This window comes from Halichoeres trimaculatus, unplaced genomic scaffold (genome assembly GCF_033239565.1).
Source record: "Halichoeres trimaculatus isolate MK-OKI-2021-1 unplaced genomic scaffold, fHalTri1.1 fHalTri1_scaffold_23, whole genome shotgun sequence".
NCBI classification, from domain to species: Eukaryota; Metazoa; Chordata; class Actinopteri; order Labriformes; family Labridae; genus Halichoeres; species Halichoeres trimaculatus.
The window spans coordinates 3,702,318-3,722,641 of NW_027437201.1; the positions used below are offsets into that span (position 1 = coordinate 3,702,318).

General features: G+C 38.8%; 1 protein-coding gene and 1 long non-coding RNA gene across 13 annotated transcripts in view; one reads left to right on the forward strand and one right to left on the reverse strand.

Moving 5' to 3' along the window:
* Positions 1 to 20,324, reverse strand: part of LOC141785562 (calcium-activated potassium channel subunit alpha-1a-like) — a 145,894-nt gene that overhangs the window by 51,088 nt on the left and 74,482 nt on the right. For 9 of the 12 annotated variants that reach the window (XM_074663926.1, XM_074663922.1, XM_074663929.1 and 6 more), the window contains exons 4-9: positions 13,201 to 13,294; positions 13,007 to 13,118; positions 6,384 to 6,459; positions 3,921 to 3,996; positions 3,626 to 3,796; positions 680 to 771 (exon numbers count right to left, since the gene is read on the reverse strand). In XM_074663926.1, coding sequence (XP_074520027.1) covers positions 680 to 771; positions 3,626 to 3,796; positions 3,921 to 3,996; positions 6,384 to 6,459; positions 13,007 to 13,118; positions 13,201 to 13,294 — 621 coding nt within the window. Of the gene's footprint in view, positions 1 to 501; positions 594 to 679; positions 772 to 3,625; positions 3,797 to 3,920; positions 3,997 to 6,383; positions 6,460 to 13,006; positions 13,119 to 13,200; positions 13,295 to 13,754; positions 13,772 to 20,324 lie in introns of those variants that run through there. The other 3 variants (XM_074663920.1, XM_074663928.1, XM_074663930.1) reach the window with 2 other exon arrangements.
* Positions 1 to 20,324, forward strand: part of LOC141785563 (uncharacterized) — a 138,734-nt gene that overhangs the window by 44,504 nt on the left and 73,906 nt on the right. The gene's annotated exons all lie outside the window — the stretch shown is intronic.

Below are 20,324 nucleotides of genomic sequence, written 5' to 3' on the forward strand. Positions count from 1 at the left end.
GTTGGAATGAGGTTGGATAAGCCTGATGCAGATGTACTAAAAACTGCAGTACCTTGACTGTCCACTTGAGGGTTGTGCCAGAAGCACCGGGAACCTCATACACCCAATTAAAAAAGCTAAACTTTGAATGTTGAGTAATATCTTTTGGAAAAAGAGATATTACTCCTATGAAAACAGGTCACTGAGGGACACAATGAGTCACTTACAGACTTGATAATCACTTGAGAGATTTTTGCAGTGTAAGAGCAGACATCCATTCATGATAAGTGGGGGTGACATCTTGCACACATTAAAAGCAGCAACAATACAGCAAAATAAAATCCACATGAATCATGGCCAAATTCTTCAGTCACAGTGTGACTTTAGTGCTAACTGAGATCAATCCATCTCAAAATACTGTTTGTTGTTTTAAATGATGGTATATTACCTCTTTATGAGAGGGCCACTTGAGTCACACAAAACCACACCATTCAAAGTTTGTTGTTTTTTCATTTGACTTACTTTCTGCCTCTGGTCGAGTTATAACTCCCTCCATATTTCTTCCGATTAAGGATGAGAGCAGCAATTTCTGGCACGTAGCGAGCAAACATGGCCTACATGCATGAAAAAGAAAAAGAAAAAGGGCATGCAGAGAAGGTTCTACTGCGGCGGAGGCAGTAGAGCCTCCTTGAATACTTACTTTCTCCCATTAACCGCACTATAGGAACCACCATATTTCTTGCGGTTTCCTATTAACTCTATGATTTCAGGGACGTAGCTTGCAAACATGGCCTAAGGAGAAGATAGGAGACAGAAGAAGAGTCTAAAAAAAAGAAAGGTAAAGTAGAGCAGGTCCTCTAGATTTTGCTTCAGAGCAGTATTTTGTGAAGTGAAGGAGCGTTACAGATTTCAAGAAGTAGAGTGAAAATGAAAAAAGGAAATATTAAGTCCAATATTTACGGATATTGGAAGAATAAAGGAGAAAAATGACAGCTGGTGAGCGATATGTCAATCTGTGGTAGAAAAATTAAAAAGTTATCAAAGTAAAGAAAAAGCCTCATGTGCCATGTTTTGTCCAACAAACACTTGAGAGGTTGATTTTTAGAGAGCAACAAAAAGGATGGCAGACATTACTTTCATTACAGTTTAAATCCTTTTTTTCCTTAATAGATGATGCTGGTTTTGCATTATTTAAGTTTGATTGTATTTTGCATATTTATGAGCAAAAGCTTCTCACATATTAGTTTATTCAAAGCTTTTTACTCAGCTTTTTAAGATATACATGTCCTACTTAAAGAGGGGGTATTCAGCTTTCACATATTTTGTCCTGTTATATGAAGTAACAGTGTTGAAGGTTCATATTACATGTGTGCAGATGTTTAAATCACTACACAGTGTCATATTTTAGAAATGCCTGAATCTGTAAATTTTAAAAGTAGCATGAGATCTTCACGAGACCTCAACGATGAGGTCATGAAGGGTCCCCTAGCTGGTTCATGACATGTTGAAGGGGAGGGCCTTAAACACAGAGGTCTGTTTGTAGTTCAGCCCCTGACAGGCCTCCAGAGCATTGGCCAATCAGGGCAAAGGGGGTTTGTGGAGCAGGAGCCTCGAGCCCTGTTTCCACCAAGAAGTCCAGTTTAGATCAGTACGGTTTGGTACTGGTTGGCTTGGTTAAGCCTGGTCCTATTTAAATTTCCACGACCAACCATGCCCCCTTGTGGCAGGTGGCGAGTAAGCTGGATGCCCACAGCTGCATTTCAAACATATTAGTGTGACGCCATAGCAGCGCGTCACAGTGTACCCCGCTAATAAATCCAACGAAGAAGAAAAATGTGACACAGTAAACAAAGAGCAATGATGGAAGACTTTCAGCAATTCGTCCTCTCTGTGATTGGCAAGTAGCTCTTTGTTACAAAGAACAATCAAGTTTTGTTTCAGAGAAGGCTGTGTGCCGCCAGGAGAAATGCAGACACTGCAGTCACACGGTTAGTGACAATTCTTTCGACCAGTCAACTGTCTGCAGTGTTGTAGCTCCACCTTCCGAGATCAAATAGAGATAGTCTGGCACCCCTACGGCAGGGTGCCAAGAAGTGGGACGGCTCTTCTCGGTTATTTGGGGGTCTGTCCTGGGACCTGTCAGTGGAAATACCATAAAATGCCATGCCGAGACGGATTGAACTGAACCACTTGGTGGAAATGGGGCTTTAGAGGGACAGCAGCTAGGATGTAATTTTTAGGGTGTATTCACACCTGGATCGTTTGGAACAGTTGTTCTGAAACAGTGACGGTCACTCTCTTAAGTCCAGTTTGTTTGAGCATATGTGAACACAGCAATCGCACTTGGATGGGGGACAAAACAAGCGGGTCAAGATCACCAAAATAGAGTGGTCTCGACTCATTTCCATTGGAGCCTTGTGGCGGTTCTTTTGCAGAAGGAACAATATCACCTCAGCAACCGGCACAACTGACTCACAACTGTGGTTCATACTGTAGGAATGGGGGGCAGTAATGAGCTCAGTCACCAACAGTTCAGTCAAAACAATAGAAGAAGAAGGGGTAGAAGAGCCCATCTTTGTCTGCAGCACGTCTTCATCTGAACAGGTGCATCAGCACATTAGTCTTGTAAAAATGCACGTTTTGATGCTGGTTCATTAGCCAGATGAACGCTAACCCAAACCAGCCACACACGCTGCTCATGCTTCATGGCTGTTGTTGTTCCCCGTTTCAAAGAGGTTGAGAACATGAATGAGTGAAGATGAATAAACTTCCCGACCTTCCCCGTAAAATTTCTCACGAATGAGAGAAAAATTTGATTTCTCGTTATTTTTTTAAACTTTGGATTGTGAGACACTTTTGCCGCAAACGCAAACCAAGTGACAACTTTAACAGTCGTATCATTTTTGCCCCTGAATCGGAGCAAAGCAAATGAGGCACATGTGTGAATTCACCCCAAACTCTTTTCAGTCTCACAGTTCAGGATCTTAACATGCAGTATTTGGCTTTTTTTAAGCTATAGACACATAACATTAGTTTTATTTTGAAAGACCTTTTTACTTGTGTCTTCTATTTGATCCCTAGCTTGTTTAAACTCATAATGACAAATAGTTTATAATCCATTTCCTCTTAGCTGCTTTATTTGTGTGGTAACTCAAGTCAACAGCAAATCCCAGAAGAACCTTTTAAATAAGATTTAGGACTCAGTGAATCACGATATTATTATTCTCTAAAATAGTTTTTTCATAATTTGTGCAAATACTGAGATAATGTTGCAGCATCCATCAAGCCTGACTCTCAAAAATCATCCCTGTGTCATTGTGTTTGTTGGAAAGAGGAAGGGAGGGCAGAAGGTAGGGCCACCTGAAACCATTTTTACATTTTATAACAGATGCAAAATTTCTCATATCTTCAAATAAACATATAAATAATAACAGAGCATAACTTAAATGAATATAAGAACAATGCATTTAACAATGTTAACAATACATGACATGCAACATACTGCAGTGAAGTGGTGGGCCATTAAAATATCTCAGTATAAAAACAGGTGGAGGGCGTCCTGAGTGTAGAGCGCCACCTGGTGGGGAGTGATGACTGGTTGCATGGAGGCGTTAAAGCAGGAGTAAGAAATAAGAGGGACTTTTACCAAACCACCAAGGATGAAGAAGACCATAAACAGGCGGCCCAGGGTGGTTTTGGCATAGACGTCTCCATAGCCCACAGTGGACATCGTAACCATGAGCAAATAAACACATTCCCAGTAGGAGAGCGCCTGGGAGTTCTGGAAGTTTTCCCAGGGATCGCCTGAGTTCTCCACCTGGAACAGAGAGCAGGAAACACAGGGAAGTCATTTACTTACACCTGTGCTGAAAAGAAACAGTTTATCTCTCTTAGTCTGAAACTCCAGTTCACTTTCAGTGGGCTTCAACAGCTTCACTCACCAAGTGGATAAACCCTGCTGCCGTCAGCCATGTGCTTATGAAGATTGAACACAGGTTCACCAGCTTGATTGAGTTGCTGCCAAAAAAAAGGTCAGGACATGAAGCTTGAGGCATTTAGTGTTAAAACTTCATTTAATATCCCTTACAAAAAAGAAGTGTAGGCCAATTTGATTTTATTACATATACTTAAGTAAAAGTCAACTATATTTTTCAAGTACACACTTTGCAGCAAGTATACTATTAGTTCACTTAAAAGAGTACTTTTTCAATTCTCCTTGGGACTAAATTAGCCCATTGTAGTTTATAAAAGGTAAACTTTAAGTGTTTTTAGGTTAAAAAAAGAAACCTTTAGTACACTACCAGTTTGTATTTAAGTCTTTTTAGTTGTTTTGTTGTGTGTGTTTTTTTTTTTAATTTTTATTTTTTATTTTGTTTACTCTAGGAATGGGTACAAGTACTCAAGTACTTGCCATTGTTCCCATTAGTCGAGTATGATTGGCAGCTGCCATTGTTGTGTATTTTTTTCAGGGGTTGTAAAAATAAGTCAGGAGGGAGAGCCAAGAAGAGATTAGATTCTTAAAAGAAAATAATAATAGTTATTTTGTTACCCTGCTCCGCTCAGATTCTCTCATAGTCTCTACTGTGCAGACTCTGACTGCACAACTGCTGCCAATGGCTGCGCCTGTGACGAGGGTATTTTGGGTCCAAAACCGTACAGTGGTAAATACAGACTCATACAGTCTGTGATTACTACACTAAAAAATAAAAAGCATAGCAAATACAGAATCGTCTGCTAAGCATGTGACATATCAGTCAGGGAAACTGACTGGAAGTACCTTGATAAAAGTGATGAAGTTAATATGCAGTGACACATATGTGCGTTGAACTTCCAGGCCATAGAGAAATTAGTTTGACGCTGAGCCACATGCGTTTGAAGCCCAAGGAGAAAATCGCTAAGAGGGGAAACAGGCAGTTCTGGCATCACGTCAGTTACTAGCCCTGTTAGCACATGTTGTTGTAAAAAAAACAGAGCAGAGGAGATCAGCCTGCTAATAAAATGCTAACTGGAGAGATGCTAACACTAAGTTTTGTGAAAGGTGAAGGCTTCAGAGAGCTGATGGCGTTTGTCAAGCCTGAGTACTGGCCACCTCCACAGAGAACAACATCTACAAGAGGGGAGAAGATGGATCTAAAGACTTAAACTACAGTCTGAAAGGTCCATGTCCAATAGACCCTATTTTTGTGTACCGTTAAAATATAAACTGCTAGTGCTTAAATATTTATTAATTCGATATTTAGAGTATTTGAGTCCAGGAATCACTTCCCATTCCTAGTATACTCCAACTCTACTAGTTATACACTTCAAGCATACTTTTGCTATCCTGTGACTGAACCCACACTCATGGTACGATCATATTGTGATCTAAACCAATCAGAGACAGAGCTGGAGCAAGTTTTTGCCCCTGATTGGCTGCGTTACTGCAAATACACATGTGGACTATGGATTTAAAAGAAACCAACATGCTTTTAAATATACTTGTCAGTATACTTCAAGTATACTTATTCATAACTTTAAGTATAGCTCCCATAAGTAGAGTAAACTGAAAGTGAAAAAGGAGTATACCATTAGCATACTTCAAGAAACTTCTTTTTTGTAAGGGATAGTGGAAATATAAGGTTGAGGATGTGAAAACAAGCTGTTGGGTTTGGAGAGCATGCTCTAAAATGCACACTTATGAGCAAACATATTATGAAACATCTAAACACATTCAAAAAAAATCACAGCATGCAGCAAAAACAAAAAAAAATGAAGTCCTTAAAGCTGCAGCTTTCAAGTAGAGTCAAATACTTTCAGAAACAAATTTGACAGGCTGCTTGGTGAAAAAATTGTGTAATTCATCATTATTTGTGATTTTTGAGTCCATTTACCATAATATTTTATCTTGACAGAAACATGTTGCTTACAGATTTCAGCTTCTTCTTGTCATATTCTGTGCTCCAGGGTTTAGCACATAAACTTAAGAATTTATTTTAGAATAAAGACGTGAACGCTTTCTATCATCCTCAACTTTGTGTCTCGTCTTCACTTTCTCGTGACTGAACCAGTGAGGAGATTACTCTGTAGTGTTTTGTTTCGTTGCAGTATAAGCTCTTCCTCTTCGTGACATCTGTGCACAAAGCTTTAACTCTGAGCACAAACAGAAAGCTGTTTCACTCCAGGCTCCATCTTCAAAGTACACAGCACAGACTGACCACCATACCATGGAGTCAACACGTTTATGTTTGCTAAAGCAGAGAGAGTAGAAGCATGCTTCTTTAGCTGCACCCTTTCAAAATAAAAGCACAGCCATGCTTATGGCTCATGTGGGAACTTCACATGCAACATTCCCCTGTAAACACAAAGTGCCAGCACACACAAACAGTCTGTAACACGTAGAAAAAGAAAAATATCAAAGAACTTACCTTGTTTTTAGTATATTCAAAAACTGTAAAATTTCAGAGAACTGTATCAACCTTAAGGCCCTTAAAAACCTCAAACCTGTGGAAAAAGAGACCACAGAGAAATTAGTGTGAGATGGAAAACAAATCCAAAATACAACATCAATTCGAGCACTCGAGAAAACAAGAACATCCTACTTTTCCTGCTTTCATCCATGTTTAACAACTTAAACGGATTCATGTTGAAAAAAAACAGTGACAATCAAATCCAACTGATCAAGCAACGCTCTGACACGATGTCAGATAAAAAAAATAAATAAACAACTTCTGGATCACACAGAAAAAAAATAAAAACAGAATCCAGCTGCTCATAAACCTCCTGTCTCACAAAGCATCCACATGATGCATGTTTGGTCGGCGCTGGATGAAACTCTGAGCGAGTACAAGATGAAAACGGGGATTAGAGTACGGACAGGTGGAAGCTGTCGTGGCGAAATGATTGAGTGAACAGATGTGACGTCAAATCCTGACTTCGAGGGTATTTATGGGGAAGAAATGGATGTTGCCAAGATTTCACACGGACAAAATCAGCAGAGATGGCACTGAACAGAGTGGTGAATCCTGCAGATTTGAGGGTTAGGTTTAGGGATGGGTACCTTTCACATTTGAAACGATACGGTACAGATACCTGATACCTGGCAATCGGTACCGGTACTCAACGGTACCACTTTTCGGTACTTTTTTGTGTTTGTGTGGTAAAAAATATCAATTTGTTTAATAATAAAATATTACATTTTTTTCAATTTAACATATTTATTCTTCAGTATATAACCTTGCAATGCTGTGTTCATGTCCAGCATGGAAAATCTCCTACTCTTCCACTCCCTCACAGTTACAAAGATGCATTTAGGTACCTAAACATGGTACCTTTTGGTTTTACGTGAATCGGTACCCGGTACTTTTGACAGAATTCAGTCGGTACCTATAAAAGTACCTAATTCGGTACTCATCCCCAGTTAGGTTGATCCGTAGGCACTGGACCAAACTAAGAGCATGGAAGAAAATGAAATGTAACAGGTGCAAGGGTCAGATGCAACATAACAAAAAAACTAACTCTGCTTTCTAAAAACTTGGGAAGGAAGACAAGTTGCATGCCTTTTTAAATGCGAAATCATCTCCAACTAAGACAGATAAAAGTTTTTCTTTGATCTATTTCTTATCCAACATTTTATCCTTTCGGTGTACCACATGCTTAAAAGGTAATTTAGAGTTTAATAGTCAAACAACTTGCAGAACTCAGCCCTGAATAAAGGAAAAATCCACTGCCATGTCGGAGCAGCATAAAACACTAAAAACCACCTCAGCCACCAGAGACCAAATCAAATAAAGTCCATCTGCAAGCATCATAAATTTAGTCCTGGAATAAATTTGAGTGAACGCCAGATGCCACAAATCAAACACGCCACAGTCGATCCCTCTGCACGAAAACACAAATAAATAACCTTAAAAAAATGATGTGAAATGCGTGTGATTTGCCAAAGTTCATTTGTAAATTCAAACAGAGCATTTGCCAGATGGACAGCATCATTAATACACTAAACCCAGAACCTGAACCAGCTCCAGCTGACCCACACACACAGGGTCCAAAAACTTCTCTGCACGCCAGATTTGGAGGAGATCCCCCCCTCCCTGGTTTCCCACGTCCCCACAGGTCTTACCCCAGTAGGAGATTACATGGAAGCATGCACCCAGGCTGAACCAGATGCTGTCCTGGTCCTCTTTCTCACCCTGCCCGTGGCCCATCCTGACCCTGAAGCCCTTCTGGAAGAGCTCCCCAGTTGATTTCTTCCTCCTCCTGGTGTGAGGGACCAGATGGGTGCCTTCATCCGGCCCCTTGTAAGCCATCATCTTTGTAGGAATCATGTCTGAAAGTTAGTTTAGCAGTCCAAAAATCTCAACAAACAGGTCCACTTGTTTGCTTCACATCCACAGCTTTAGCATTCATAAAGAAATTCACTTCAGCCTCGACACAGAGAGGGGAAACCAGTCACTCTCAACCTGGTTGCAGCCAACAGGTTGCTGCAAAAAAGCGCTGTTCTTCGAAGACGAATCTTTGATCTGGTTTACCTCGGACCTTCACAGTATCCTCGCTGTGGTGAGGCGTGTTCATCCAGCTTAAAGCAAACCCTTTTCCCCATCAGGATATTACACTGTAAGCTCCTTTACGATTCATCCAGGGAGAGAGGAAAAAAAAAGGCTACACATTAAGTGTGCGTCCATCAGCTGGCGTCACGGTGAAACCCCCGTCCCCACTGCTCCTATCCAACTAAATGCCAGTCTTTAATCTTAAACAAGTGCAGCTTGATTCTTTGTCTCCAATCAGAAAACATTCATGTAGTGCGCTGAGCAGTGAGGAGAAGCAGTGAACAGAAGAATGAGGAGCTTTGGCAAAAAGAGTGTTTTTCCCTGGGTTTAGTGATTCTGCTGTAATCCCTAAATGAATCACAGTTGATGTAATAACTGCTATTGTAGTTCATGTTACAACTAAAAGCACGGCATGAAAAAAAACAACAAAGGCAGAGAGGGAAAATAAAAAACGGATGCAAAACTAAGCCCACTTCATCTGGAAAATCAGATTTCAGACATGTGTCATCTCATTATGACAACAACAAAAGCCACATACACTTTATTCCCAAACCATTCCAGCAAAACAAAAACCTTTGAGGTCAAGTCTCAATCTAATTTGTAAGTGCATCTGCATCTGTTGGTATTTTATTAAGGCAGATGGCCTTACTTCAATCTTTTTTTTTTTTTTAATTTAATATTTGTGAAATTATTTCAGGAGAAAAACAGCTTTCATATTAACAATAACAATCATATGACAGTAGCCCATTTGGGTAATGAACATACAGATTATCAATACCTGTTATTAAAAAGTCCATGATCAACAAATGTAGATTTAGTTATTGGCTTCTCATTTATCATTTAGTCTATTAATTATTTGCTGTGTCTGTCAATAGTCCAAAACCAAATGAGCTCCCTGACAGTAAAATACAGCCGTTGAAGAATGTCCAGACCTTACACTTGCGCCAATATCTAGTGAAGCTCAAAAGAGACTGCAAAAAAAGGAAATAAAAATGCAATATACATGTTTTATGAGAGTTGTTGTGCAATAATTCATATCTAATGTCATTTTTTGCTAACCATATATTTCTTAGAGGAATGTGCATACTTTGTATTTTATGCTCATGTTTCAATCTTTTAACTTGACAGCTATGACTATGCTGATATTTTGTATTTTTACTGTATTTCAAAGGGGTGCACCGATCACAATTTTCTGTCCAATCACCGATCTTTAAAAAGCCTGACCTGCCAATACTGATTTTTGTTTTTTATTTTTTATAATTGACAGCATATACCTTGGATGTTCCAATCTTATTTTATTGAAAATCATTGAACAATACCTGGGAAACAATCAAGTCTTTTTATTTCAACTCAAACAATCAATAGAGTGTCCTGAGTTTTAGGTCTCAGAGCAAAAAGCAACAATGGCTGTCTGTCAGACCTTCCCGAGGTTTATAAGATCAGTTTCATATGTAAGGATGGGCCGATCCCGATCCCTGTTCACCGATCCCCCAAAATCGAGGAACTGATTGATCGGTGCATGTCTATTTCAAACTCTTTTTTGACTTGGGAGTAGCTGTAATCAAACAAGCAAACAAAAAACTTGTCCTTGTGCAGTGATTCTCATAGTGGGGGTCTGCAGAAAATTCAAAAACAGTTGTAAAAGTGCTTTATCATTGAAGAAGTCTATTAGCAAACAGGGATCTTGTGGGCCAATAACATCAGTATTTTTTTCTAACACTCCCACCAATATCATTTTGAGCCATGAGATCATTGTATATAGCCGTGACATGTTTATCACTGTATAGTTTGCTAGGGGAAAAAAAACTATCCCTTCGCAACAAAAAACACATCGGAGCCAACATTTTCTCAAAGTTCAAAAAATGAATTACTTAGAAAGAAAGAATGTTGCCTGATTATACTGTTGAGCAATGTGAGAAAGTACCACACAGTTCAGTCTTACGTAGTATTAATATTATGCTAATCAATGTTACAGTGATGAGAGGGTCCTTGGAAAAAATGTATCACCTAAAGGGGTCAATGCTCTAAAAGTTTGAGAGCCCCTACTGTAAGGCATTAATAAAGTATTTCTGATTCTGATTCATAATAATGGGATAAAATGACAAAATAATGAGATACTACATTAGATTTATAGGATAATGTAAAAAGTATAAAATGAAAAGTCTAAATAATGAAAAGGTGAGGTTATGAAATAAAAACTCAAAACTGGCAAGATGAAAAGTTAAATTTTGAGATTTAAAACTCAGAATTTGTGAATCACAAAGTTGAAATTACAAGAAAGAAGGTTGAAATAACGACAAAAAAGGTCAAAATTGAGAGAAACTGAGTTAAAACATGTGATAAAAGGTCAAAATCTCCTTATTCCCTTTATCCTTATATCAATAATATACGTTAATATTTTTTTAAAATATTGCTTTTAGCATAGTATGTTCACTGCAACTTGATCTGTATGTTTATATCTATAGCATCCCATTAATTGCGAAGCCAATGATTTACATAACTTTGTCCACACCTGTAAATAACTGTAATTACTCAAACATAACATAGACACTTGCTAATAGATACTTCTGCTTAATGCACTTCAGATGAGATGCCAGACCTTGTTTGGTTACTTTATACTTTTATATGTGTTATGACAAAGTTGATTCTAATCTCATCTCAAATAATGAGATACTGAGTTAGTATAACGGGAATAATCAGAATTATGAGATGAAAAGTTAAAATAATGGAATATAAGGTTGAGATTATGAAATTAAAAGTTGGAGTTAAGAGTTTAGAAGTTAAAAATACAAATTTCTTGTGGCCCACTGCTTCCTTGGATTTTGATTATGTACACACAAAGGTAAATAAATACTGAGTCAGTGTGAATCTTCTACCTCAGCTCAGGAGGAAACATCAGATTTTTAGCTGCTGCCCAAACATGAATTTTTCATCAGGAAGTCGGAGGTAATTCATCGTATTTTATCTCAAAGAATCACCACTAACAGTGAAAGCTTCAGATTAGATCTCATTTCCTGCACCAATCTCACACAGCATCATCCTCAGACCCACTAGCCCATCATGCATCCATGAGTGTCAGTTTGAGAGACTATCAGCGCACACTGAGAGTGTTTTTGTGTGAAAATGTTCAGACAGGAGGCTGGGCAGATTGACAGCTTGGCTGAGCTTCAGGTCAAATGTGGAGTTCTGATCGGAAGTGCGAGTTCAACAGCCGCGACCGCACACCACTGAGCTGGGTGTGACCTGTTTAACCCTTATACTACGACCAAACCGTCAATCAGAGGCTAATCCTACAAGACCAAATGCTCACTGACCATATTGAGCGGGATTATGTCACAGATTAGCTCTGAAAATGACAGGAAATGGAAGGAGCGTATAGATTTTTGACCTTTAGCTCGGCTGATCTCTTCATCAGTGACTCATTTGGGAAGCATTCAAACCTCAATCAGGTGTCATTAAACAGCCACACTGACGAACAATAAAAACAACACCCACAGAGAGAGTAACAACACAGCAGCAGGATGCCAACAGCAACAACACAATCACAGCATCTTCACACTGTTTGAGTCAGAGGATACCGCCATGACGTTCATTAGCGCCACAGCTAACACCCAGATTTATATAAAACCTCACAGGGTATCACTCCAAGAGCCACTTTGGGGGAATACTGTGGATGTGTTGTGATTACTGATGGGATGGAAAGGAAAAAAAGCCAAAAAAAAACATTTAAACCAGCATCAAGAAGTTGAACAGCAGAAAAAAAAAGTACATTGGTAAAGATCATGTGCATGAAATAGCAAAACTATTTCCCACAAAGCAGTCTCGCTTCTCTGAAACGCCCTCTAATCCCAGCAATACTCCTTTATGTCCACTAGATGGCACCAGTGACCTCTACCTGGTTTGTTCCTCAGCTGACAGGTAAAGAAAGCAAAGCTGTAAAAGCCTGAAATGCAGCAAAAAAAAAAAAAAAAAAAAAGAAGAAGAGATCCTCTCTAATCCAGTAATTCCTCTCAGACCTTTCCATGTGATGAGCTTCACACATTTAGCAGATTGACTTCTATTCTGGAGCTGCAGCCTCCCCGTTAAGCTTATTACCTTTTTTAATTTTGATTTCAATCATTCGAGTGTTGTCACAGGTGTTCTGAGGAGCTCAACTGGACGGGTGAAGGACGTGTGAAAGACAGGGACAGCTCAGTGCCAACTGTCAACGGCTCATGGCCAGACACATGAAACCAACCAACAAACAGAATAAAACATCGTCCTTCAGATCAGTGCAAGTTCAGAGTTCACGACAAGCTCAGCTCCCAACAAAGAAAACCAGACGAAAGTATCAGAGTTTCAGGGCCAAGACTGCAAAAATAACAACAAGTGCCTTTTCTGCAGCTCCAAAAGAGTGCCCATATTACCAGGTGTGTTCACTGACAGCTGCTAGAATCGTTCAATCCACCAGGTGGCGCCAAAAGCCAAAAGAATACAAGCCACTGTAAATTTTGGATTCTTACCAAGCCAGCTTCTGTTAAGATACACGGACACAAACACCGGAGGAACCGTGAAGAAGTCCACCACCGAGTTCACCTCCAGCCAGAACCACAGCTTGTCATTGGCAGCAATGAACTGTGGGTAAAAACAAACAGGGGTTAACATAATATCCACAGCTTTCAGCTAAGCTTGAAAATGATCATCTTGTTGAACTCACACGGAGGCCGAAGTAGAGCAGGAAGAAGATGTTGAAGGCCATGTCGATCTGCAGCGTGAAGTCTTTGTAGAAGTTCTGACATGACTCAATGGGACTATCAAAAAGAGAGGGAGAAACAAGGCTTAGAAAAATGTAGAAATATTGTCAGGAAACAGAGGCAGGTTTGGGAAAAGCATTCCTCCTTTTCCTGAAAATGCATTTTCAAGATTTTCAAATCAGAGGAACTTAGGAGTCAAACAAAGTGCAACTGTTGGAATGTTCCAGTGTTTTATTTCTGTTGAGAAAGGACATGCATTAATCGTCAAACAAGCAGTAACTTCTTGGAATTCCTAATTAACCCTTAAATAACTGCATATTCCAGGAGTAAATGCTGCTGTTTGCTGTTTTCCTTTCAGGCCCGCGTTTAGGATCTCGTTTCTGGTTAATATGAAGTCAAACATGATGGGAATGCAGAGCCAAGGCAGTAGTTTAAGGGTTAAGTGCATGCAGGGTTCATGTCTCTTCTCGTTAGATCAAGCAGCCATAGCAAGTGCTAGCAATGTAGTGAGTCTCACCCTCAAAAAGCTCGAATCTGGCGATAAGAATTCAAATAAAGAGAAATACATAGCCAAGTAAATGGGAATGAAAGAGGTTAGTAGGACTGGGTAAAATATGAAGACCTGAAAGTAAAATAAAAATCTATTATACACATAAAAATGGGAAAACAGGTCGACTGTGCATTTATGTAGAAACAGTGTTATTTAACTTTGTACACCCTGATCATTTTAAGTATTTGCTCATACTAATCATCTCTTGAACATGTGAGCCCATTTCCACCAGGAAAAAGGAAACAGACACGGGACATTAAGCCCAGGGAAAGTCGTTATAATGAGATGGTGACATAAGGTCATAGGTGAGTTATCAATTAAATGTTTGTTAAAAGTAGCCTATACTCATGAGGTAGACTGAACAAAGAAGTAATCACCAACAAAAACCGATAACATTATGATGTGATGGTAAGAATTAAAGATGAATTGAATAATAAATATTATATAATTATCATGAGAAAGCAAGTCAGAATTGTGAGATGTGAAAGTAAAAATCCTAAAAATAAGATGGTCGGTCAGAGTTATGAAATTAAAAAAAAAAAAAAAAGGAAGAAAAAAAACTTAGATAAAAGGACAAAATAATGCAAAATAATGAGATAGACTATAATAATATGATATGAAAAAAAGCTGAATAAACATGATGAATAGTTGAATTTCATATCAGTAATCTGATGAAACTTTTGGTCAAAATGTTGAGGATAATGATCATAAAGGTAAATTAAACTATGAGATCTAAAAAGTCAAAATTGTGATTAAATATTAATCTTTGATAATCCCTTGTTTTCTTTTTCTTTTAAGCACAAAAGTTCTTACTCTGTGCAGTTTCAGTGTTAGCAGAAAATAACCATACAATTAAAGACATTGTGATATTTTGAATTATAAAACTGAGAATTCAAATTAAGATTCAATATTGTCTGTAAGATAAGGGTAAATATGTGTCAGTTTTATGATTAACTAGTACATTTAGTCAATTCATAGTTTTTATTATTGTTTTATTATAGTCTCTTTCTTTCACTAAAAGTACGTTAAATATGCCATGTGTTTGGTTAAAAAAGTCTGCGTTTACATTTTTTGAGAGTTGTCATATTTTTGTGCGTACGCATGGTCTGAGGAGGTTCTATATTTGTTTGCTAGGTGAAAACAAATTTAAGTAAAAAAAATATTTATGACTCACAGATTTGCAATTTAAGTATAAATTTGTGTTAACCCACTGTTAGTGAATGAGGCCCATTGAGCTAACTTATTTAAATGTCCTCATACATAAACTTTTATAATATTATATTATATTATATTATTTTATAATTTATTTTGAATTACAATATACTATCTTATCTTATATTATATTATATTATATTATATTATATTATATTATATTATATTATATTATATTATATTATATTATATTATATTATAAAATATTATTTTATATCATATCAAATTATACTAGTATTTATTATATTGTGCTAGAAATAGATTGCAGGAATCATGAGAAACTAAGCTGGAATTATGGGATAAACCCCCATAATTATGAGAAAAAAAAATGTAATTTTGAGATATCAAGTCATATCATATTTATGAGATACTTAAAAAGAGGGTTAAATTATGAGACAAACATTTTTGATTACGAGTCTAATTTGGTAAATCATTAATCATTATTTTGAATTTGGATATTTTTCTAGTAATACTTTTTATTTATTTGTTTTTCCATTTTGATGAAAGCTTTCCATGTGTCTTATATTTGCTGGCAGAAATGGGCTTCCATAATTTTAAGGAATGGAATCAAGAACAGAAAGAGTGACTGAATCGTGTTAGTTCTTACATAGTTAAAACTCTGAAGACCTCTGGGTCAAAAATTGATGGAGATATTTTCCAACTCATCATAAACTAAATATTTCCTGGTTCAAGCTTCTCAAATGTTACAGCTACAGATTAGCCTGAACTCTCAGAGGTGAAAAAGTATTCTCTGAATAACTTTCAATGAACATGTGAGGATGTGTTTCAATCCTGGAAATCTGAACCAATCCAAACACAAGATGTACCTCCTGGCTCCACAGCAGCAATCCCCCCTGTGCTGCTTAATGCCACTCGGATTAAAGCAATTTGCTTTGGTTACGTAAAAAGAAAATATGATAAACTCTTGTTTTATAAAACACTGTCCTCCTGGAGGTTATGAGGTGACATTCAGATACAGCCGGGATTAGTTTCTGCTGATCTGATGCTCCACACTGACTCTCAGGAAGTTATCAGCTTGATGGTAAGGCGCTCCATGACACTTTTAGCCTCACACAACCCTAACATGTTGTTCCCAGTCTAATCCACGCCATGTTTATAAAAACACTCGTTAAAGCTTTATGACTGTGAGTAAATGAGAAATATTTTTAAAAGCAAAATAAAACATGTCCAAGAAACATTTCTGTGCCAGGCCTCCTTGTCAGCGGCAGCTCTTCTGACCGTTTATTTTCATCTTTCATCTGTGAGTTTGTCCAGCCAGAGATGAGATGATTTATCAGAAATGAAAGATCAACTAAAACACATCCAAATCACTCTTCTCTGAGACACTTCTAAAAATAATCCCAGCACGTTAGATAGTTCTGCCCTGATTCGCTGTAATGACACGTCATCCCATGGATCCCTGTCCAAGCAGGGTGGCGGACCATATAGATGGAGACAGACCTGTGGTGCTGAATAATTGAGTTGGAGGAGGCCTGCTTTGAAGAGGGCTGAGCCTGGTCTGGATCACAGACTCTTCCTGGTCCCTGTAGCTCTGGTGTCTGTTCTTTCATTCAGTCCAGACTCAGATCAAAAAGGACAGACCCGCACATACAGGATGTGGGACTAAACCATATAAAAAGTATAAATACAGACACCAAAACATGATATCTTTAGTTTGCTTTGATGTCCATTTTTACTTAAAGTCTTCCCTGTGCTCAGAAATATTGAGCCACTCTTGTCAAACACCTGAAACAGCCTTGATAAATAAGAACAGAGACACTTGTTTCAAGCACAAAAGGCTAAGATGAGGGTGACAAGACACCTCAACAAGACAAGACACCACTAATATTATCTGTTTTTAGTGACACCTAAGGGTACTGCTGTTTTAAACAACCCTTATTCACCACAGGCCTGGCTGCTGCATCATGTCATCGTTACAGAGAGTTACAGCTTCCTTCAAAAAGTACAGAGTGACAAGATATGCTGCATTCTGCAAACACAGCAAGTGTCTATTTTCAGTTGCCTACAATGGAAACGTTGACATACTAAGTCATATCAAAACAAGCAAACACAGATGGTAGCTACAGGCTGGAAGTGTTGCTACCTCACCAAAGCAAACGCAGGTTTCAACCAACTCAAACAAGCTGTGCCAAAGCAGTCCTTGTGAGTCCTCATGAGTTGGACGAGGCTACGACAGAGCAAATAGTTACGCTACTACTGGGTTTACACTTTCTTGGTTGAGAAAATCATGAATGAGTCGTAACTTTAACACTGCTTTCAGTCCAGGTCAAGCTTTGTTAGCACGTTAGCTATGGTGGCTATCATAGGTCATGAAATGTTAATTTTTTTTTAAAGTTTGTACTGCAGCCCCTAATCACTTTACGCATATTTTACTCATTGTGTTGCTTTGACTTCACTTATTTACTTCTATTGTTTTTAGAGGGGAGTTTTTTCCCGCCCACTAGTGGCCAGAAACCAAAAGTCTGGAAGAAACTTGAGCCACGTTTACACAGAAACTCCCGCAAAGATTCTTCCTTTTTGTTTTCAAAAGCCACCCGCGTTTACATGAGGACAGCGTGAAAACAATCCACATTCATAGGACTCCAAGAGGAGAAGTCACAACGATGTAGTGTCCATGCCAGGCCAGTAGTTGGCGATGTGGATATATGTCTGTATATATGCTACTCGGAAATCAGCCATCATTGTTGTGGTTGTTCTTTCTTTTTCTGCCGTTTATTGTGTGTGACAATTGGCAATCCAACCTTGAGGTGCATTACCGCCACCAACTGGACCAGAATGGCTTAAGTGGAAGTTGTGGCTGCGCACGCAACCTTCACCTAAAAACTGCGAGTGCGCATGCGGTGACGTCACCGTTTCACCCTGACACGCTCTGCTCTGTGTTACGAGGCTGGATGGAGGAGCGTTTCGAAAACTCTCCACTCTGGAGAGCGTTTTTTAAAGTTTCAATTTTTGGACAAAACGCATGCGGTCTCATCTAAACCCAAGGCCAAAACGTAACAAAATGTTATTGGATTTGGCAGTTTTTGGCATTGTGTAAACACGGCCCTAGAGAGAAGGTACTGAGACTACAAACCGTCTCTTAAGAACTCTTGTAGCTTGATCCTGAAGTCTCAACGGGGATCTAGTCTTGTCTGCGTGTACATGCAGAAAACAGAATCACACATCTAGTCTCTGAGAATGTCTTACTCTGCTTTGATAGGCAGTGCTGTGTCTTTTTTTGAAAAGTGAAGCTGTGTGCAACATTTCAACAATAAGAGATGCAGCCAAAGCTCTTCATGTTTCTTATATGCTATGCCTGTTATTTACATTACATGGTTTTTGTTCGTTGTGTTGAAGCGCAGTGACCCTGTGTATCATGGTCGTCTACTTCCTCTTCAGGGTGAAATTTGCCAGTTGAATGCCAAAGCGTACCAAGACCTACTGAGTCCTGATGAATTCAACCACAGTCTGATAGCAATTGCATTATCTGTGTGTTTTGATCAAGTAGTTTCCATTACGTTCTTAGTCTGACTAAGCTGTTTACATCCATTTCAATAGTCTGGCTCATAATCCAATTTCTTAAGCTGTTGCTTTAGAAACCCTCTTTTCAGCCTGTAAAATGGTTTGTCTTAGTTGCTGTCTCTTCAAGGCTCATGTGCCCTCTTCCTTCTATAGGCCGGTCAGGTACAGAGTTATGGGCAGACCTTGGTGTTTAAAGGCCCATCCCTACACCATAGGTAGGGATGGGTACCGAATTAGGTACTTTGAAGGTACTGACCAAATTCTGTCTGTAGTACCGAGTACCAATTCATGTAAAATTAAACAGTACTATGTTGCGGTACCTGAACGCATCCTGAGACTGTGAGGGAGTGGAAGAGTAGGAGATTTTCCATGCTAGACATGAACACAGCATTGCAAGGTAATATATTAAAGGATGAATATGTAAAATGGAAAAACTTTGACATTTGTTCTGTTGCTAGGCGCTGCCCAAGTAACTGCCTGTTGCAGTAGCTTTCTCATTTTTGTCCGTTTCTTGTAATTTTTTTCGTCTCTTTTTGTCATCTTTATGTTTGGAGTGGATTATCACTTTGTATGGTTCATTGTTGGTCACGGACACCAAACTTTTTGTGTCTTCAGTGATATTTTTACTACTTTTCTCCTGTGTTTGTCTGGAGATCCTACATGTAACCATGGCTGCATTGTTTACATATGAAATTAGCTGATGGCAGCCTGTAGCATGTCAATGCTAACTCGTGTGGGGCTTGATGAGTTCCCTCGAAGTGAGGAGGAGGAGGTGAGGACGACGTGCTGGTTCTATTATTAAACAAATTGATATTAATTACCACATAAACACACACAAAAGTACCAAAACGTGGTACTGTTGAGTACTGATACTAATTGCCAGGTACCAGGCATTGGTACAATATTGTTTAAAATGTGAAAGGTACCCATCTCTAATGATGTTATGAACAAGTTAGGAGATATTTGTGCCATGAACTCATCATTTCATCAAGTCTCGATACAATTTTGTTATGATGTCATTACGATCTCTTTATGATCTTTTGCTACATTTAGAGCTGACCATTTTGATCAGTTTACAAACAGTTTCTGGGATATCTACATCAAGTAAATATGCAGTAGTCTGAAAATCATCATGTTTAGTCTGAACATCAAGCATTGTTGCTTTAGCTCCATGGGTAAAATATGGGGAAGCAGAATACCTCCTCTTTAGGTTCAAGACATTTCATGGGCATGATTATAGAGATAAGATTTAACACTGCTCTGTTTTAACATAAATACAAAGACCATGTCCATTCACAAAAACATGAAGCATCACTCTGAGGCAAGGCTGCAAAAGACTGTAATGACTGCTGCTCTGTGAGGTCAAAGTCCAGTTGAACCAAACTGGTCTGTCCCTCTCTGAGCGTCTTGTAGCTCCAGCTGAGCTCTATTGATCTAAGTGAGTCTGCTGTGTTGACGTCTCTCTCTGTCTCTGTGTCCCTTCCAGTCAGGTCAGCCTGCCCATCATACAACAGCCTCAGCGGCCCCACAGGACTAATTACAGGAAGGGCTGTATCTGTTTCAGCCGCTGCCACTTAAAACATGCAGAGAGAGCAGATAACTGGCTGCTCTTTGGCTTTCAGCTCAGGGCTTATTAAGGTGACAGGGGGTGAAAAACACAATCATTTAAAGACTTAGATGAGCCTGACTTGGAAGTGGGACACAGCAGTTGCAGGATTAGCATAAGTCATGAAACAGGTGCTGCAGCATCACATCTCATTGTGTATTTAACAATGCACGGAAAGGTTAAAGACAGGGGTCGAA